This window comes from Trachypithecus francoisi, unplaced genomic scaffold (genome assembly GCF_009764315.1).
Source record: "Trachypithecus francoisi isolate TF-2019V2 unplaced genomic scaffold, Tfra_2.0 Lachesis_group2, whole genome shotgun sequence".
Lineage (NCBI taxonomy): Eukaryota > Metazoa > Chordata > Mammalia > Primates > Cercopithecidae > Trachypithecus > Trachypithecus francoisi.
The window spans coordinates 97,129,611-97,147,701 of NW_022681465.1; the positions used below are offsets into that span (position 1 = coordinate 97,129,611).

The 18,091-nt window shown below is 35.4% G+C and overlaps 1 protein-coding gene across 2 annotated transcripts in view; it reads right to left on the minus strand.

Annotated features, from left to right (window-relative positions):
* The window catches only part of ADAMTS6 (ADAM metallopeptidase with thrombospondin type 1 motif 6), a 346,891-nt gene that overhangs the window by 167,538 nt on the left and 161,262 nt on the right, over nt 1–18,091 (minus strand). For both annotated transcript variants that reach the window (XM_033179691.1, XM_033179690.1), the window contains one exon: nt 14,163–14,268. In XM_033179691.1, the coding sequence (XP_033035582.1) occupies nt 14,163–14,268 (106 nt within the window). The remainder of the gene's footprint in view (nt 1–14,162; nt 14,269–18,091) is intronic.

Consider the following 18,091-nt stretch of genomic DNA (forward strand, 5'->3'; position numbering starts at 1 on the left):
CTAAAGAATGTCTTTACATTATTGTTTTAGCTACTATGTGAATATGTCTACATATGTGAATGTCTACAGATGAAAGTTTATATATATTGCATATATAATATATATGTGTGTATATGTATGTGCATTTATTTATGTGTGTGGATACATAGATAGCATAATTTTGGCATCTTACTGGCCCTGACCAAAATGTAATATTTATTAAAAGACAATATGGAGTACTACTTTAATAATAATAGCAGTATATTCTAATTTGAAAAATATAAAAATTTTATAGTGATTAAAACATATAATGTAAATGCAGAGACATAAGAAAATAATATTATTAAGCATGATTTTACAAGTTTGGATAAAAAAAGATGGCACTATATAACTTTGAAACTTAATCAGCTGACAGAGTAAAATGCTTCAGTCATGCTACATTAACTGAAAATGTTTCCATACCAAAAAAACTGAGTTCATTTGGTTCTTCCAAAGAGTATAAAGACTTAAAGGAGCTACAAGTTTCATTTTAGAGTTACACTTTACAATGCAAACATGCATCATTCATTAGCAATTATTGACAGAATACCTACTACTACACACTAAAAGACTGTTTACCTCAGTTCCCATTACCCAATACATCATGTCTGGCTTTCAGTAAAAAAAATATGTAAGACATACTGAAACATGGGCAAAGAAGATAAAACAACCATCATAACTAGATTAAATATGACACAGATTTTGGAATAAACAGAGAATTTAAAATAACTATAATTAATATGTTAACAGCTTTAAAGGAAAAAGTAGACAACATGCAAGAAGAGATAGATAATTAATGTATGCAGAGTGATGAAAACTCTAAGAAAAAATCTTTTTAATGCTAGATATCTGAAATGAAGAATGTCTGAACATGCTAAGGACTGAACTTGCTAAGGAAAGAACCGGTGAACTTGATAATAGGGTCAATAGAAACTTCCCAAACTGAAATACAGAGAGAAAAAAGAATCACACACATACACACATACATGCACACATGCACACATGCACACGCACACCCCAGAATAGACCATCTAGGAATTCTGAGACAATATCTGAAGGTGTGACTTCCATGTAATTGACATACTAGAAGGAGAAGAAAAAGAGAAGGGAGCAGAAAAGTATTTGAAGTAATAATGGCTAAGAACTTTTCAACATCAATGACAGATATCCAACTACAGATCCAGGAAGTTCAGAAATACTAAATAGGTGGATACCAAAAAATCTGGATGTACGCATATCATATTCAAATGGCAGAAAATAAAAGACAGAGAGAAAATCTTGAAAGAATACAGTGAAAAAATACACCTTACTCCTGAAGAAACAAGGATAGAAATTTCAGCTATTTCTATCAGAAACCACGTAAATTCTGTATCCAATGAAATTCTCTTTCAAAGATTAAAGAGAAACATAGTTTCTAAGACAAACCTAAACTAAGAGAATTCATTATTGGCAGAGCTGCACTCCAAGAAATATATGTTTTAAAGCTCTTCAGGAAAAAGGAAAATAACATAGGTCAGGAACTTAGGTCTATATAAAGAAAGGAAGGACATCAAAAAAAGAAGATCCCAATCACCCAGATTTGATCATACACCTTATATCCTTGGATCGAAATATCACACATACCCTATAAATGCATACAACTATTATGTGTCTATAATAACTAAAAATTAAAAAAGACTAATGCTAAAATAAAATATATTTTTCTTATCCTTAATTGATATAAAAGATAACTATTTAAAGTAATAATAGTAACAATGTATTAATTATTATAGTAAATGGATAAATAAAATGAAGGACAGCAATGTCATAAGGAACAGGAATGAAGAATTGGACATACATTCTTTAAATGAGCCTGTATTACACATGAGGCAATTTAGTGTTATTTGAAGGCAGACTTAGATTAGCTACAAATTTATATATATGTACACAATAAATATAATTTATATATAAAATTGTTATATTGCAAACTCAAGAGCAGCTACTAAGATGTTTTAAAAGAAGTATAATTGATATGTTAAGAGAAGAGATAAAATAGAATCATAAAGTGCTCCATTAAAACAAGGCAGAAAAAGATAAAAAGAAACAAAATACAATAAATAGAAAAGTTACACACATGACAGATATTAATTCAATTATCTTGATGATCACTTTAAATATGAAAGTTTTAAATATACCAATTAAAAGCTCAAGATTGTCAGAGTGGCGAAAAATATAAGACCCAACTACATGTTGAATACCATAGAGACCTGCTATAAATATAAAGACTCAGCTAGGTTAAAAGTAAGGGATGGAAAAAGATATACCACCCTAACACTCATCTAAAGAAAACTGGGGTAGCTATATTAATGTGAGACACAGCACGCTTCAGATAAAGGAAAATTCTCATGGATAAGAATGACATTACATAACAATAAAAGCATCAATTCTCTAAGAAGAAAAAAAAATCTTAGTGTGTATGCACCTAACAACCAAGTGTAAAAAAAAAGTGAGTCAAAAACTTACAGAATTGCAAAGTGAAATACACAAATCCACTATTATAGTTAGAAACTTTTTTTTTTCTTTTTGGAGATGGAGTCTTGTTCTGTCGCCCAGGCTGGAGTGCAGTAGCGTGATCTCGGCTCACACTGCAACCTCCAGCTCTCGGGTTCAAGCAATTCTCCTGCCTCAGCCTCCTGAGTAACTGGGACTACAGGTACCCGCCGCCACAACCGGCTAATTTTTTTGTATTCTTAGTAGAGACGGGGTTTCACCATGTTGGCCAGGCTGGTCTCGAACTCCTGACCTCAAGTGATCTACCCGCCTTGGCCTCCCAAAGTCCTGATATTACAGGTGTAAGCCACTGCACCTGGCTGACATAAAAATCTTAAATGTGAATGCACTTAATTTAAAAACTTAAAATACATGAAGCAAAAACTGACAGAGTGAAAAGGAGAAGTAGACAAATCTAGATACGCATTTGGAGTTGTCAATACTCCTCCTTTAGTAATTGATTGATCAACGATAAAGAAAAGGTATAACACCAAACGCTTGAAAAACATTATCAACAAAAGAGAACTAATTGACAATGCTAGAACACCAGGCCCAACAAGGGCAGATATATTTTTCAAGGATGCAAGATACACCCTATCTCTCACCATATACAAAAATCAAATTAAAATGGATTAAACACTTAATTAAACCTAAGACCCCAAACTATGAAATTATTACAAGAAAACATTAAGGAAAATCTCATGGTCTGGGCAAAAATTTATTGAGCAATATCCCACAGGCCAGGCAACCAAAGCAAAAATGGACAAATGGGACCACATTAAGTTAAAAGGCTTCTGCACAGCACAGCAAACAATCAACAAAGTGAAGAGACAACTCACAGAACGGGAGAAAATATTTTCAAACTATCCATCTGACAAAAGATTAATAACCAGAATATATAAAGAGCTCAAACAACTCTACAGGAAAAAAGTCTAATATCTGGATTAAAAAAATAGGCAAAGGATTTGAATAGACATTTCTGAAAAAGAAGAAATATAAATGGCAGGCTGGGCGTGATGGCTCACGTCTATAATCCCAGCACTTTGGGAGGCCGAGGCGGGTGGATCACGAGGTCAGGAGATCGAGACCATCCTGGCTAACACGGTGAAACCCGTCTCCACTAAAAATACAAAAAATTAGCCCGGCATGGTGGAGGGTGCCTGTAGTCCCAGCTACTCAGGAGGCTGAGGCAGGAGAATGGCATGAACTGGGGAGGCGGAGCTTGCAGTGAGCCAAGATTGTGCCACTGCACTCCAGCTTGGGCGACAGAGCAAGACTCTGTCTTAAAAAAAAAAGAAAAAAGAAGACATACAAATGGCAAACAGGCATATAAAAAGGTGTTCAATATCACTGATCATCAGAGAAATGCAAATCAAAACTACAATGAGATATCATCTCACCCCAGTTAAAATGGCATTTATTATTATGACAGTAACAAATGCTGGCAAGGATGCGGAGAAAAGGGAATCCTTATACACTGTTGGTGGGAATGTAAATTAGTACAGCTACTATGAAGAACAGTTTGGAGGTTCCTCAAAAACCTAAAAATAGAACTACCATATGATCCAGCAATCCCTCTGCTAGGTATATACCCAAAATAAAAGAAATCATGTTATGGAAGAGATATCTGCACTCCCATGTTTATTGCAGTACTATCCACAGTAGCCAGTTTGGAAGCAACCTAAGTGTCCATCAACAGAAGAATAAATAAAGAAAATCTGGTACATACACATAATGGAGTACTATTCAGCCATAAGAAGAATGAGATCCTGCCATTTGCAACAACGTGGATGGAACTCGAGATCATTATGTTAAGTGAAATAAGTCAGGCACAGAGAGACAAACTTCGCATGTTTTCAATTATTTGTGGGAGCTAAAACTCAAAACAACTGAACTTACGGACATAGAGAGTAGAAGAATGGTTGCCAGAGGCTGGTAAGGTAGTTGGGGAGGGTGGGGAATGCGGGTAGGCTGGTTAATGGGTACCAAAAAAATAGAATGAACAAAACCTACTACCTGATAGCACGGCAGGGTGGCTATAATGAATAATAATTTAATTTTACATTTAAAAATAACTAAAATAATTGGATTATTTGTAACACAAAGAATAAATGCTTGAGGAGTTGGATACCAAAATTCTCCATGATGTGATTATTACGCATTGCACACCTGTATCAAAACATCTCATATATCGCATAAATATATATATCAACTATGTAAACACAAAAATTAAAAATTAAAAATAAGAATGTGAGACACATTCACCAAGATAGAACATATGATAGACCATGAGGCTTTTAATCTACAAGCCACAAGGCTTGTAAATCTTTTAATTTAACACCATTTAATCTTTCAATATTAGAAAGATTAAAATAAGAGTACATTATCTAATTACAATCCAAGAAGAAATAACACACAAACAATTTTTAACTGAATGAAAATAAAAATATAGTATAATAAAATTTGTGAGATGCTGGTAAAGGAGGGCCTGCAAAGAAATTTATAGCTGTTAAGTGCTAATTTTATGAAAGAAGAGAGGTCCAAAATCAATTATTCAAACTTCTATCTTAAAAATGTTTTTAAATAAAGGACAAATTAAATCCAAAGTAAGAACTAGGAAGAAAATAATAAGGAGTAGACAAACAGAAAATGAGCAAACAGGCCAGGTGTGGTGGCTGGGGCCTGTAATCCCAGCACTTTGGGAGGCTGACATGGAAGGACTGCTTAAGCTCAGGGGTTGGAGACTAGCCTGGGCACCATGGTGAAACCTCACATCTACCTAATAATAATAATAATAATAATAATTATTATTATTATTATATATATATATGCAAAAATACAAGAAAACAAAAATTAGGTGGGTTTGGTGGCACGAGGCTGCAGTGAGTCAAGATTGTGCCACTGCACTCCAGCCTGGGTGACGGAGCAAGACTCTGTCTCAAAAATGAAAAAAAAGGAAGGAAGGAAGGAAGGAAGGAAGGAGGGAGGGCGGGAGGGAAGGAGGGAAGGAGGGAAGGAAGGAAGGAAGGAAGGAAGGAAGGAAGGAAGGAAGGAAGGAAGGAAGGAAGGAAGGAAATGAGCAAACGATAGAGAATATCAATGAAACCAAAAGGTTTTTTTGTTTGTTTGTTTTCTGAGGAGTTTCACTCTTGTTGCCCAGGATGGAGTGCAATGTTATGATCTCGGCTCACTGCAACCTCTGCCTCCCAGGTTCAAGTGATTCTTCTGCCTCAGCCTCCCGAGTAGCTGGGATTACAGGCATGTGCCACCACACCTGGCTTATTTTGTACTTTTAGTAGAGACAGGGTTTCTCCATGTTGGTCAGGCTGGTCTCGAACTCCCGATCTCAGGTGATCCACCCATCTCAGTCTCCAAAAGTGCAGGGATTACAGGTGTAAGCCATTGCGCCTGGCCACCAAAAGATATTTTTTAAAAAGAGAACAATAAAATCAATAAACCTATAGGTAGACTGATAAAGAAAAAGGGGAGAAAACACAAATTGTACATATCAGGAATAAATGAGGGAATATAATTACTTACAGGCATTAAAAAACAGTAAAAGCATATCACAAATGTTAATAAATTTGGCAATTCAGCTGAAATTGAGTAATACTGGAAAGACATAATTACAAAATAAGGACTCAGAAGATTTAGAAAATGTTATCCTATATCTAACAAGGAAATTAAATTTTTAATTAAAAATCTTCCCACAATAAAAATTCTAGGCTCTGATGACATCATTGATGAATTCTAAAAGCATTTAAAGAAAAAATAACATTAAATATACAAACTATTCCAAAAAATAGAAAACTTAAACCATTTTATTTTATTCTCTCTCTCTCTTCTTTTTTTACTTTTATTTTAAGTTCAAGGGTGCAAGTGCAGGTTTGTTACATAGGTAAATTTGTGTCATGGGGGTCTATTGTATAGGTTTTTTCCCTGACTAATACATCCAGGTATTAAGCCTAGTACACATTAGTTGTCTTCCCACCCTCTACCCTCCAAAAGGCCCCAGTGTCTGTTGTCCCCCTTTATGTGTCCATGTGTTCTCATAATTTAGCTCCCACTTATAAATGAGAACATGCAGTATTTGCTTTTCTGTTCCTATGTTAATTTGCTGAGAATAATGGCCTCCAGGTCTATCCAAGTCCCTGCAAAGGACATGATCTCATTCTTTTTTTATGGCTGCATAGTATTCCATGGTGTACATGTACCACATTTTCTTTTCTTTTCTTTTTTTTTTTTTTTGAGACGGAGTCTTGCTCTGTCGCCCGGGCTGGAGTGCAGTGGCCGGATCTCAGCTCACTGCAAGCTCCGCCTCCCGGGTTTACGCCATTCTCCTGCCTCAGCCTCCCGAGTAGCTGGGACTACAGGCGCCTGCCACCTCCCCCGGCTAGTTTTTTGTATTTTTAGTAGAGATGGGGTTTCACCGTGTTAGCCAGGATGGTCTCGATCTCTTGACCTCGTGATCCGCCCGTCTCGGCCTCCCAAAGTGCTGGGATTACAGGCTTGAGCCACCGCGCCCGGCAAAACATTTCTTTTTTTTTTTTTTGAGACGGAGTCTCGCTCTGTTGCCCAGGCTGGAGTATAGTGGCCGGATCCTGGCTCACTGCAAGCTCCGTCTCCCGGGTTCACGCCATTCTCCTGCCTCAGCCTCCCGAGTAGCTGGGACTACAGGCGCCTGCCACCTCGCCCGGCTAGTTTTTTGTATTTTTTTTTAGTAGAGACGGGGTTTCACCATGTTAGCCAGGATGGTCTCGATCTCCTGACCTCGTGATCCACCCGTCTTGGCCTCCCAAAGTGCTGGGATTACAGGCTTGAGCCACTGCGCCCGGCCCATGTACCACATTTTCTTTATCCAGTCTGTTATCGATGGTCATTTAGGTTGACTTCATGTCTTTGCTATTGTGCATAGGGTTGCAATGAACATACATGTGCATTTGTCTTTGAAATGGAGTGATTTATATTCCTTTGGGTATATACCTAGTAATGGGAACGCTGGGTTGAATGGTATTTCTGTCTTTAGATCTTTGAGGAATCGCCACACTGTCTTACACAATGGCCGAACTAATTTACACTCTCACCAACAGTATATAAGCATTCCTGGCCGGGCGCGGTGGCTCAAGCCTGTAATCCCAGCACTTTGGGAGGCCGAGACGGGCGGATCACGAGGTCAGGAGATCGAGACCATCCTGGCTAACATGGTGAAACCCCGTCTCTACTAAAAATACAAAAAAAAACTAGCCGGGCGAGGTGGCGGGCGCCTGTAGTCTCAGCTACTCCGGAGGCTGAGACAGGAGAATGGCGTAAACCCGGGAGGCGGAGCTTGCAGTGAGCTGAGATCCGGCCACTGCACTCTAGCCCGGGCGAAAGAGCAAGACTCCGTCTCAAAAAAAAAAAAAAAAAAAAAAATTAGCATTCCTTTTTCTCCACAGCCTCACCAGCATCTGTTAATTTTGACTTTTTAACAACAGCCATTCTGACTGGTTTGAGATGGTATTTCATTGTGGTTTTGATTTGGATTTCTCTAATTATCAGTGATGTTGAGCTTTTTTTTTATATATATGTATGTATGTATGCCTTGTTTGAAGTGTGTGTTCATGTCCTTTGCCCACTTTTTAATGGTTTTTCTTGTAAATTTGTTTAAGTTCCTTATATATGCTGTATATTAGAGCTTTGTCAGATGCATAGTCTGAAAAAAATTTTTTCCATTCTGTACACAGTCTGTTTGCTCTGTTGGTAGTTTCTTTTGCTGTACGGAAGTTCTTTAGTTTAATTAAATCCCATTAGTCCCATTACCTTTTTTTTTTTTTTTTTTTTGTAGAGATATTTCACCTCCCTAGTTAGCTGTATTCCTAGGTATTTTATTCATTTTGGGGCAATTGTGAATGAAAGTTCATTCCTGATTTGGCTCTTGGCTTAACTATTGTTGGTCTATAGGAATGTTAGTGATTTTTACACATTGATTTTGTATCCTGAGTTTGCTGAAGTTGTTTATCAGCTTAAGAAACGTTTGGGCTGAGATGATGGGGTTTTCTAGATATAGGATCATGTCATCTGCAAACAGACTTCCTCTCTTCCTATTCGAATGCCCTTTCTTTCTTTCTCTTGCCTGATTGCCCTGGCCAGAACTTCCATACTACGCTGAGCCCGAGTGGTGAGAGAGGGCACTTTTGTCTTATGCCAGTTTTCATGGGGAATGCTTCTAGCTTTAGCCCATTCAGTATAATGTTGGCTGTAACTTAACCCATTTTATAAGACAAACTTTATTCTGATACCAAAACTAGACAAAGGCATTAAAATAAAACTACAAACCAACCAACTTTTTAAAGCAAATTGTGCTGAAGTTACTGGATATTCATATGGAAAAAAGATGAACCTCAACCCGTACCTCCTACTATACATAAAAATTAACTCAAAATGGATTATAGATCTAAATATAAAAGCTAGAAGTATAAATCTTCTACAGGAAAATATCCTCACAATCTTGAAATACACAAAACTTTCTTAGGATACAAAAAGCACAAACCACAGAAGAAAAATTTTAAGTTAGACTTCATCAAAATTTTAAATTTCTGCTTTTCATAAGGTGACACAATTTAAAAAGTAAACAGGAAGCAACAGATGAGGAGAAAATATGATATACACACAAATATAAACTATACATGTTTTATGTTATATATTATGGATGAATATATGTTATATGTTATATATATTATATATTTTAGATAAAAGTCTTCATCCTATTTATGTGTGTATATATACACACATAATACACATGTAAATAGGATGAAGACTTTTATCCTTAATACAGCTCAATAAGAAGAAAACGACCCATTTTTTTAAAGTGGGAAAAGGATTTGAACAGACACTTCAAAGATATATGAGTGATATATATGAAGCACATGAAAATTGCTCACCATCACTAACATCATTAAACTAACACCATGCTACCAACAGTATCACCCAAGAGAAATGAAAGCTTACAAAATCAGTACAAATAGTTATGAACAGATCTGCAGAATAATTCTATTCATAATAGCACAAAACTAAAAACAACCAGAAAAGTGATATGTGATATGGATTACTATTCAGAAAAAAAGTGAACTACTGATATACACAACAACATGGATGGCTCTCCAAAAACCTTACACTCAGGGGAAAAACCTAGACACAAAAGAGTACCCATTGAGTAATTCCACTTATATGAAACTATAGAAAAGCAAGCTAACCTATAGTGATAAAAAGGAGATTCACGGTTGTCTGGGGATGAAGGAGTGGGGAAGAGGGTAGAAATTAACTGTAAAGGGGACTTTTTCAGATAATAGAAATGTTCATATCTTGACTGTGGTGGTGGGACATGGTTATACAACTTTGCCAAAGCTCAATGAACCATAAACAGAATGGGTGCATTTTTAATGTATGTAAGTTATACCTAAATAATGTTTTAAAATGTACTTATGGGAAAACAAACTATTCTAGAAAATATTTCCTAATTCATTTTATAAAACTAACATTAAAACTCATCTCCTAACTAATCTACAGAGAGAATTCCTATGGTTAAGACAAAATACTGATATTTACTTCCTAAAGCAAGACCAATATATCCCTACAGCTTTCAATACAGGTTTCTTTTTCTTTTTTCTTTCTTTCTTTTTTTTTTTTTTAACAGAGTCTTGGCCTGTCACCCAGAATGGAGTGTGGTGGCATGATCATGATCACGGTTCACTGCAGCCTTGATCTTCTGGGCTCATCCATCCTCCCACCTCAGCCTCTCGAGTAGCTGGGACTACAGATGCATGCCACCACACCTGGCTGATTTTTGTATTTTTTGTAGGGACAGGGTTTGGCCATGTTGCCCAGGCTGGTCTCCAATGCCTGGGCTCAAGCAATCCTCCACCTTGGACTCTCAAAGTGCTGGGATTACAGGCATGAGCCACAGTGTCTGACTACAAATTGTAATACTTTAAAGATTCTCTCAATATTAAAGTTCACTCAATCATATTAATAAATGAGTTAAGTCACACCTAAACAATGTATGATCTTAGAACTCATTTTGTGGAAAAAATCAGACATATACAATAGTAGAAACTGTGGCATAATGAACTTCCATAAACACATCATCAAGATAATAAAATTCAAGATGTTGCTATTCTTGTTTTGTCTTTCTTTTTTTCCTTTCTTTTAAAAGAAAATCCTGGACATCATGTCACTTCAGTCTCACATACTTCAGTATGCATTCATAACCAAAAAATGAGTATTTTTAAGATCCCTTATTAAGATTATTTGTTTTTGTACAGTTTAGATACACTAGATAGCTTTCTCAATATACTAGATGTCTGGCTGCATTCTTGCCACCCCTCTTTGACATCATAATCTTTTCAACTTATAAAATTCATGGCAACTACATAATTAATTTTTTAAATCTTTCAAAGAACACTCTTTCCTATGAGGTTTCATTAAGTGCCTTTGGCTTATAGTCTATATTAAACCTAGACATGTCATTTAAATATAGTAAAAAAAACCCACAATTTTTCATTTGACAACGAAACTAATTTCTTGTTTTCACAAAAGGATGGAGAGGATGGAGAGAAATAAAAGTGGTCACTAAGGCTTAGCCAAAGAAAATGTTATGTCACAGCTATTTTAAATAGATATTATATCCCTGCACAAGTATACACTGTGTGCAAAATCATATTCTACACAATTTAAAGAAAGGGAGAAAATATTCACACAGTCTAGTTACTCAGTAGGGGCTCTTCTCAGTAATTTATGGTCAAATATTCTTCACTGTAATGAATCTGCCGATATCATCACATCACTTAACATCCATTCTCGTAAAGGATACGAGTCACAAAAAATCAGTATACTTCATCTGAAAATATATTTGATATATTTACTATGGCTACTGCTTTGGTTCAGGAAAAATAGAGATCACTGTATTTTAATGATGACATGAATTGTGCCAGAGTTGACCTGCTAAGTTCCTGAAGGCTAAACCCTAAGATCTTAAAAGAAAGTAAAGGGATCTTCACATATGAAACAGATTTTCCCTAACTGACCAAATAATAATTTGACATATTGAAAAAAATAGTATGTTGATACAGTTTAGATGTTTGTTCCCTCTAAATCTCATATTGAAATGTGATCCCAAATACTGGAGGTGGGGCCTGGTGGGAGGTATTTGGGTCATGGGGGCAGATCCCTCATAATTGGCTTGGTGCCTTCCTGGGGGGGAATGAATGAATTCTTGCTCTGTGAGTTCACATGACAGCTGGTTGTTTAAAAGAGCACAGCATCTCCCTTGCTGCCCCTCTTGCCATATAGTGCACTGGCTCCTGCTTTGCCTTCCACCATGAGTGGAAGCTTCCTGAGTCCCTCACTAGAAGTAGATGCTGGCATTATGCTTCTCATACAGCCTGCAGAACTGTGAGTCAAATAAACCGCTTTTTTCAATGAGTTATTCAGGCTTAGGTATTCCTTTAGAGCAACACAAAACAGACAATAGATGCTAAACACATCTGCCCAGTTGTCTGGGGAAGGGGGATAGTAACATGGTGATAAACTGGACATGGGGAAAAAGCTATCTTTTTTTTTTTTTTTTGTCTGTCAAACAACATTTTTAAATGGAAGCATTTTTCTGGCTCTCAATCCAAGGATTTTGTGGATTTTTTTTCCCATTTTTAACACTCATACTTTCAAACAAGAGTTAACTATGAAACAAAGTTACTCCAAGATACATAAAACTTCAGGGGTATATTCCATTTCTCTTTCACAGTTTTTCTACATAAGGTACAAGCCATTCATTGTAGGAAGAATTGAAAGGATTTATCTATAAGGCCAACAACAACAACAACAAAATCTAGGAAGCCTGGGAAGTTGCCCAATCAGAATCTTTATAAAAGATACAAAGAAAGATAAACCCTCACCTCAGCTATTTAAGTATGTACATACAAGAAAGGAACATGAAATGTGTGTGTTGACATTGACTAACTTGTGACTATATAAGATAATAGTGTTTCACATACACAAGTTTTCACTCCCTGTATGTTACTTTTCCTAACCTTCCAATTTAACTGAATCTAACAGAACCTATTAAATTCAGTTTGATTGCATAGGAGTATGAGAGTCATTAATTAGCCAGATTTTTAAGTGAATTAAAGATAAACTGCTTGGTTAAGAGGGCTTTTTCCTTTTATTCACCTGATGTTTATTACAATGGAAAGTAGAACATCAATATTTTTCAGTCTTCATTAAGAGTATAATATTGACTTTTCCTGTGTCTGAATCAAGCCAGGGTTGAAACTTGCTGTTTATTTAAATTTACACCTAAATCAACATCAATTTGATAAAATTTGATTGCACTTTTGAAATAATACAGCCAACTGACCCAATTTTACTCTCCAACAACAACAAAAAAGGCTGAACTACAGATTTACCTCAGGAATTACCTCTGAGGCAAGTATATAATAAACATTGATTTTTTTTTTTAAGAATTTTTAAAAGTTTAATGGAAGAATTGGCATTTTAGATGGGTCTTGAATGTTGGTTAAAAACATTGATTTTTATTTGTTCTTTTTCCCCTAGCTATGTCGCCACCAAAAAAGTAGATTATAAAACTTAAATTATAAATATGTCAGGAGTTCTTGCAAGTAAGCTGCTTATTTTAGCTAAAAACGCTGGACTAACATTTTAAAGTTTTCTCTCATTTTTTTTTAGCAGATATAATTAGTCATTTGCTAAATGTTAACTGTTTCTGTTTTAGAAGAGCTTCCCTGCTTAAGAAAAATCCTGTTAGTAAATTGGAAGCTCTTTTGTTTAGTTTTTACCTTTATAAGAGCATCAGAATCAGCTTAAAAATTGACTAATTGAGGCAAGTCATCTTTCAGTCAAATTTCAACACAAATGTTGAAATTTTTTAAAAAAGTATTATCAAGCTTCTCTCCTTCCACATGAACAGGCTTTCATATTACTACTGCCTGTTGTTTAAAATTTTTAAATGGTATTTTTTGCCATGGGTCGGGGGCAGGGTGCATAAGATAGTTTTTCCTTTGGCACAGGTTCACTTAAAACAAACATTAAAACCTTCAGGTTCTCCTAGGAAGAAAGGAGGATGGTATCGTGTACTTCTTGCAGTTTTTTTTTTTCAATGACATACAAACGCACCTGAAAATACAAGTTACATAGCAATGTCTGCACAAACTTTATGCCTGGAAAAGGGATGCTGACAGCTGTATGAAGAGTGAAAACTAAAACTACATTTTATGGTAGTGGTGTCAATGATTTTAAAATATATATGCATTGTTACTTGAGGAAAAGAAAGATCATTTAAACAACTGGACTTTATAAGGAAACACATATCGAGGAGATTGAACAAAAACTTAAACGTGGTGCATTCACCACTGAGGACACTACTCATTGAATAACAAAGATGATCTAACAAGTCTCCAGTTCTTAAGATGATTTATCCCAATACTCAAAATAATAACATCCTCTATTGGAATCAGACAAAAAGGCAGTAAAATAAGGTTCAGCACAGCCTTTCCACACAGTAGTTACAAGTTGCTCAAGAGCGGAGTTCTAAAATTTATTTTGATTTTCTTAAACTCACTCACTTGTGACCAATCTCATGTGCAATGGTAAAAGCTGAACCCAGGCCAATGTCTTCATTAATGCTGCAGCTCCTTTCAGGCTCACACATTCCAGCCACAGAGGCCAAGCCTGAATAAACAGAAAGAGACACAAAGGGTCAAGCCAAGGTGTTTCAGTCTTTAAAAGCCCATACTTACAAATGCCTGGATTCTTTTTAATAACCTCCATGCACAGAAGGAGCCGTTGGCAAAAGGTTAACTTTCTAGTCATTTGCAAAATCACTGGGGGGAATTTCACTTTGCCGGCTAGACATTAATATTTTTTGAACTGCAGTCTGTGCTGGAAAATGTCTAGACTAGGGGTTAGATTTATAAATTTTACTTCTGGTAACTTGGGACCACCTAGTAACTTGAGCCAGAAGAGGGAATTCAAGAAAGCATTTCTATTTTAACATTCTTCAGGCTGTAGAAAGCAAAATATATCCACATTATTTTTCTAAAGAGATCTGTTTAAGTTTAGTGGGTTCATAAAAATATACAAGTAACTTTCTAGTTACCAAAAAAAGGGGGAATCCCAAATGATTTTTTAAGTGATATTTTTATTAAAAATAAAATGAATGATTCAAAAGATGGAAAGGAGAACTATTAAAGATGGGAGGTTTTTGCATATTTTTTTAATCGTCTGAAATTAATGCTGACAGTGATGCAACAATTTCTTTTAGTATATTAATGGGAGGAAAGTCATTCACACATTCAATGTCACTTTTCCTCTCTCCTATTCCCTACTTCAATGCATTACAGTTTTACTAATAAAGCAAATACTATGGTGTTAATTCGCTGATTCCAGTGAAATGTTATGTTACTCAAGGTATTCTCCCCTTGGGGATTTTAGTATGTAAAAGTTTTAATATTTACTTTCAAATGAATATCATGCTGTGTGAAATACTACAGAACTTTAACACAGTGCTTAAAAAAAGAATTTTTGTGCAAAAGCAGAAATGTCATCTCTTATAAGGAAACAGATGCCAAATCATACTTCATGCACATAGAAACAATAAGTTATTTCGAAGAAGTTGAAGGAGAAGTAGGAAAAAACATTTTTTATGGTCAGTAGTCTACTATCGTCACCCAAACATTAATAATTACTTTCCCACCAAAAGTGATTTCAATTCAATTCAATGAATATTTATTGAATGCAATAAGCAATGTTCTGTGCTAGGTATAATTTCCCAGCTGTACTAATTAGAAACAATAAATGATATATAATCCATAACTTTACTGACGAGAAAGCTCTAGAAGTTGTGTTTCTCTGTATTTTCTAATATAAGTATCAACAGCTACATTGGAACAGAGATGAGATTAATGCTGGAATTGCTAATAGATTGTTTGCCTTTCCTACTGTTTTATGTGAGAGAGGCAGGAGTTGGGGAGGGAGGTGATTTCTGCCTCACAGAGTTATAAATACTGGTGATACCCCTGGGCTGCCCTTCCATTCATTAGAGGTATTGGGACCTAAAACAGAGAATGTAAAAAGTGGAGCAGGATAACTTACTTTTTTGTTTCATTTAATTTTTGGTTAATATTTAATATTTGTTTAAATAGTTAAAATATTTTAATGAATGTCATTTTCAATCTCCACTGAGAGAAAGAGAGAGACACACATAGTGAATTTTACTTTTATTTTATTTTATTTTATTTTATTTTTTGAGACGGAGTCTCGCTCTGCCACCCAGGCTGGAGTGCAGTGGCCGGATCTCAGCTCACTGCAAGCTCCGCCTCCCGGGTTTACGCCATTCTCCCGCCTCAGCCTCCCGAGTAGCTGGGACTACAGGCGCCCGCCTCGTCGCCCGGCTAGTTTTTTTTTTTTTTTTTTTTTTTTTTGTATTTTTAAGTAGAGACAGGGTTTCACCGTATTAGCCAGGATGGTCTCGATCTCCTGACCTCGTGATCCGCCCGTCTCGGCCTCCCAAAGTGCTGGGATTACAGGCTTGAGCCACCGCGCCCGGCCTACTTTTATTTTAAGAAAAATAAAATGAGAAGTAGAATAGGAAAGTACCTGAAATCTTTTTAAAAATTGCATTATATTATCTGGCTTTAAGTTATTTGGTTCAATGTGGCCTATTATATGGGAAGAACAAAGCCACTCTGAATACTGTTTCTGTTTTGAGTTTTATGAAATGTATGTTTTTTCAAAAGAAAAGCAGAATTACTAAGAATAATTATTGTTAAATTAATGTTTCTTACATTTCCCAAAATCTATTATTCCATGGGTTAGCTTTTGGGTTTTGTTGTTGTTGTGTCGTTTTTTGGTATGTGCCATGTGGCTGTATTTTCAATTGAGAATTTTCAGTGACTCCTCAAGGTGTATTTACAAGCACAGGTTTACTTCTGCCATCTTATATAAAATTGTTATCTCTGCTAAAACAACAACTTCAGAAAGAATATACTTGGAAAATTCCTACTCATTGAAATATAAAGCTAAATCTTAACTAAAATGGAAGTATTTTAAATGCTAATGTATTTTCACAACCCCCCACAATGTTCTGTATACCTATAAAATTGAGACTGTCAAAATTCTTATGTGTGATTGTGTTAATGGCGATTTGATTACTATTTGGGTCATTTAGGTTTCCTCGGCTTGATGGCCACAGTTTGCACCCTTAAGCCTACTTAGCCATGTTACAATTGGTCATCAGAATTATTAAGCAAGATACTATGGAAAAATCAGTATAAAAGCCAATATGAAAGTGACTAGAATACAAGTCAAAAATCTGCTCAATTCTCTACTGATAATATATTTTCCATAGAAGAAGTTAAAACGTGTGTGTGTGTAATATATATACATATATATACAGCTCATTCCGTTTTCACAAGAAGTAGTATGAAAACAATATACAAGTTTATAATTTGAAAAATAACTTATAGTGAGCTCGAAAGTGCATTGATACATGCCTATTAATGCACTGATTCTATAAATTAATAAGCTATCAAAGTTAGAACACATTATTTTCAGAAAAATAAAATAAGAAGTAGAATACGAAAACACCTCAAATCTTTGCCAATAATGACAAAGTACTAGGCAGTACCAAAATCCTTTATATCTCAAAATAAAAGTAAAAATCACTGTGTGTGTGTCTTACTAATGTCATTAGGTTGGTGCGAAGTAAATTGCACCAACCTAATACAACAAAGAGCATATCTCGATGTAAATAATCTACCTTCAAAAAGCAGAAAATATATATATATATATATATGGAGAGTGAGGGTATATATATACGGAGAGTGAGGTTATATATATAGATATACATATAGTGAGGGTATATATATAGATATACATACAGTGAGGGTATATATATAGATATATCTATATATAGAGAGATATATATAGGGAGAGTGAGGGTATATATATATAGAGAGAATGTGTGTATATATGTACAAATGTGTATATGTGTGTATATACACATTTCTTCAAATATAGATATACTAGAAAAATACTAGCTCTGGCTGATATGTGCACCTGATTTGAGGTCTACTGTCTATTATATCTAAAGTTTAAAAGTATAGGCAATTTCTACATTAAAGAATACCAGTTCATTTTTATACTACCTCTTTACTAAATATATCTACATTTTTTTCCTTAAATGACTTTAACAATGTCCATGTAGCATAAGGGCAGATATTACTCCTACATCATAGATAAGAAAATTGAGGAACAAAGAGCTTAAATACACTGTAAAAGTTAATGTACTGAAACTGTCAAAGCCAGTTGTTAGTTCCCAGTTCAGAGTCCCCTCTGTTGGATTATGTTGGTCTTGTTAGCTTAAAACACTACAAAGTAAATCTTTTTGATGTGAGCTCGCACAGCAAAGAGAACTCTGTCTCCATTATGCTTTTTAACTAGCAAGCTTCTCCATAGTTAATACTCAGCACTGGCTATTTGGGATTTCTTCTTC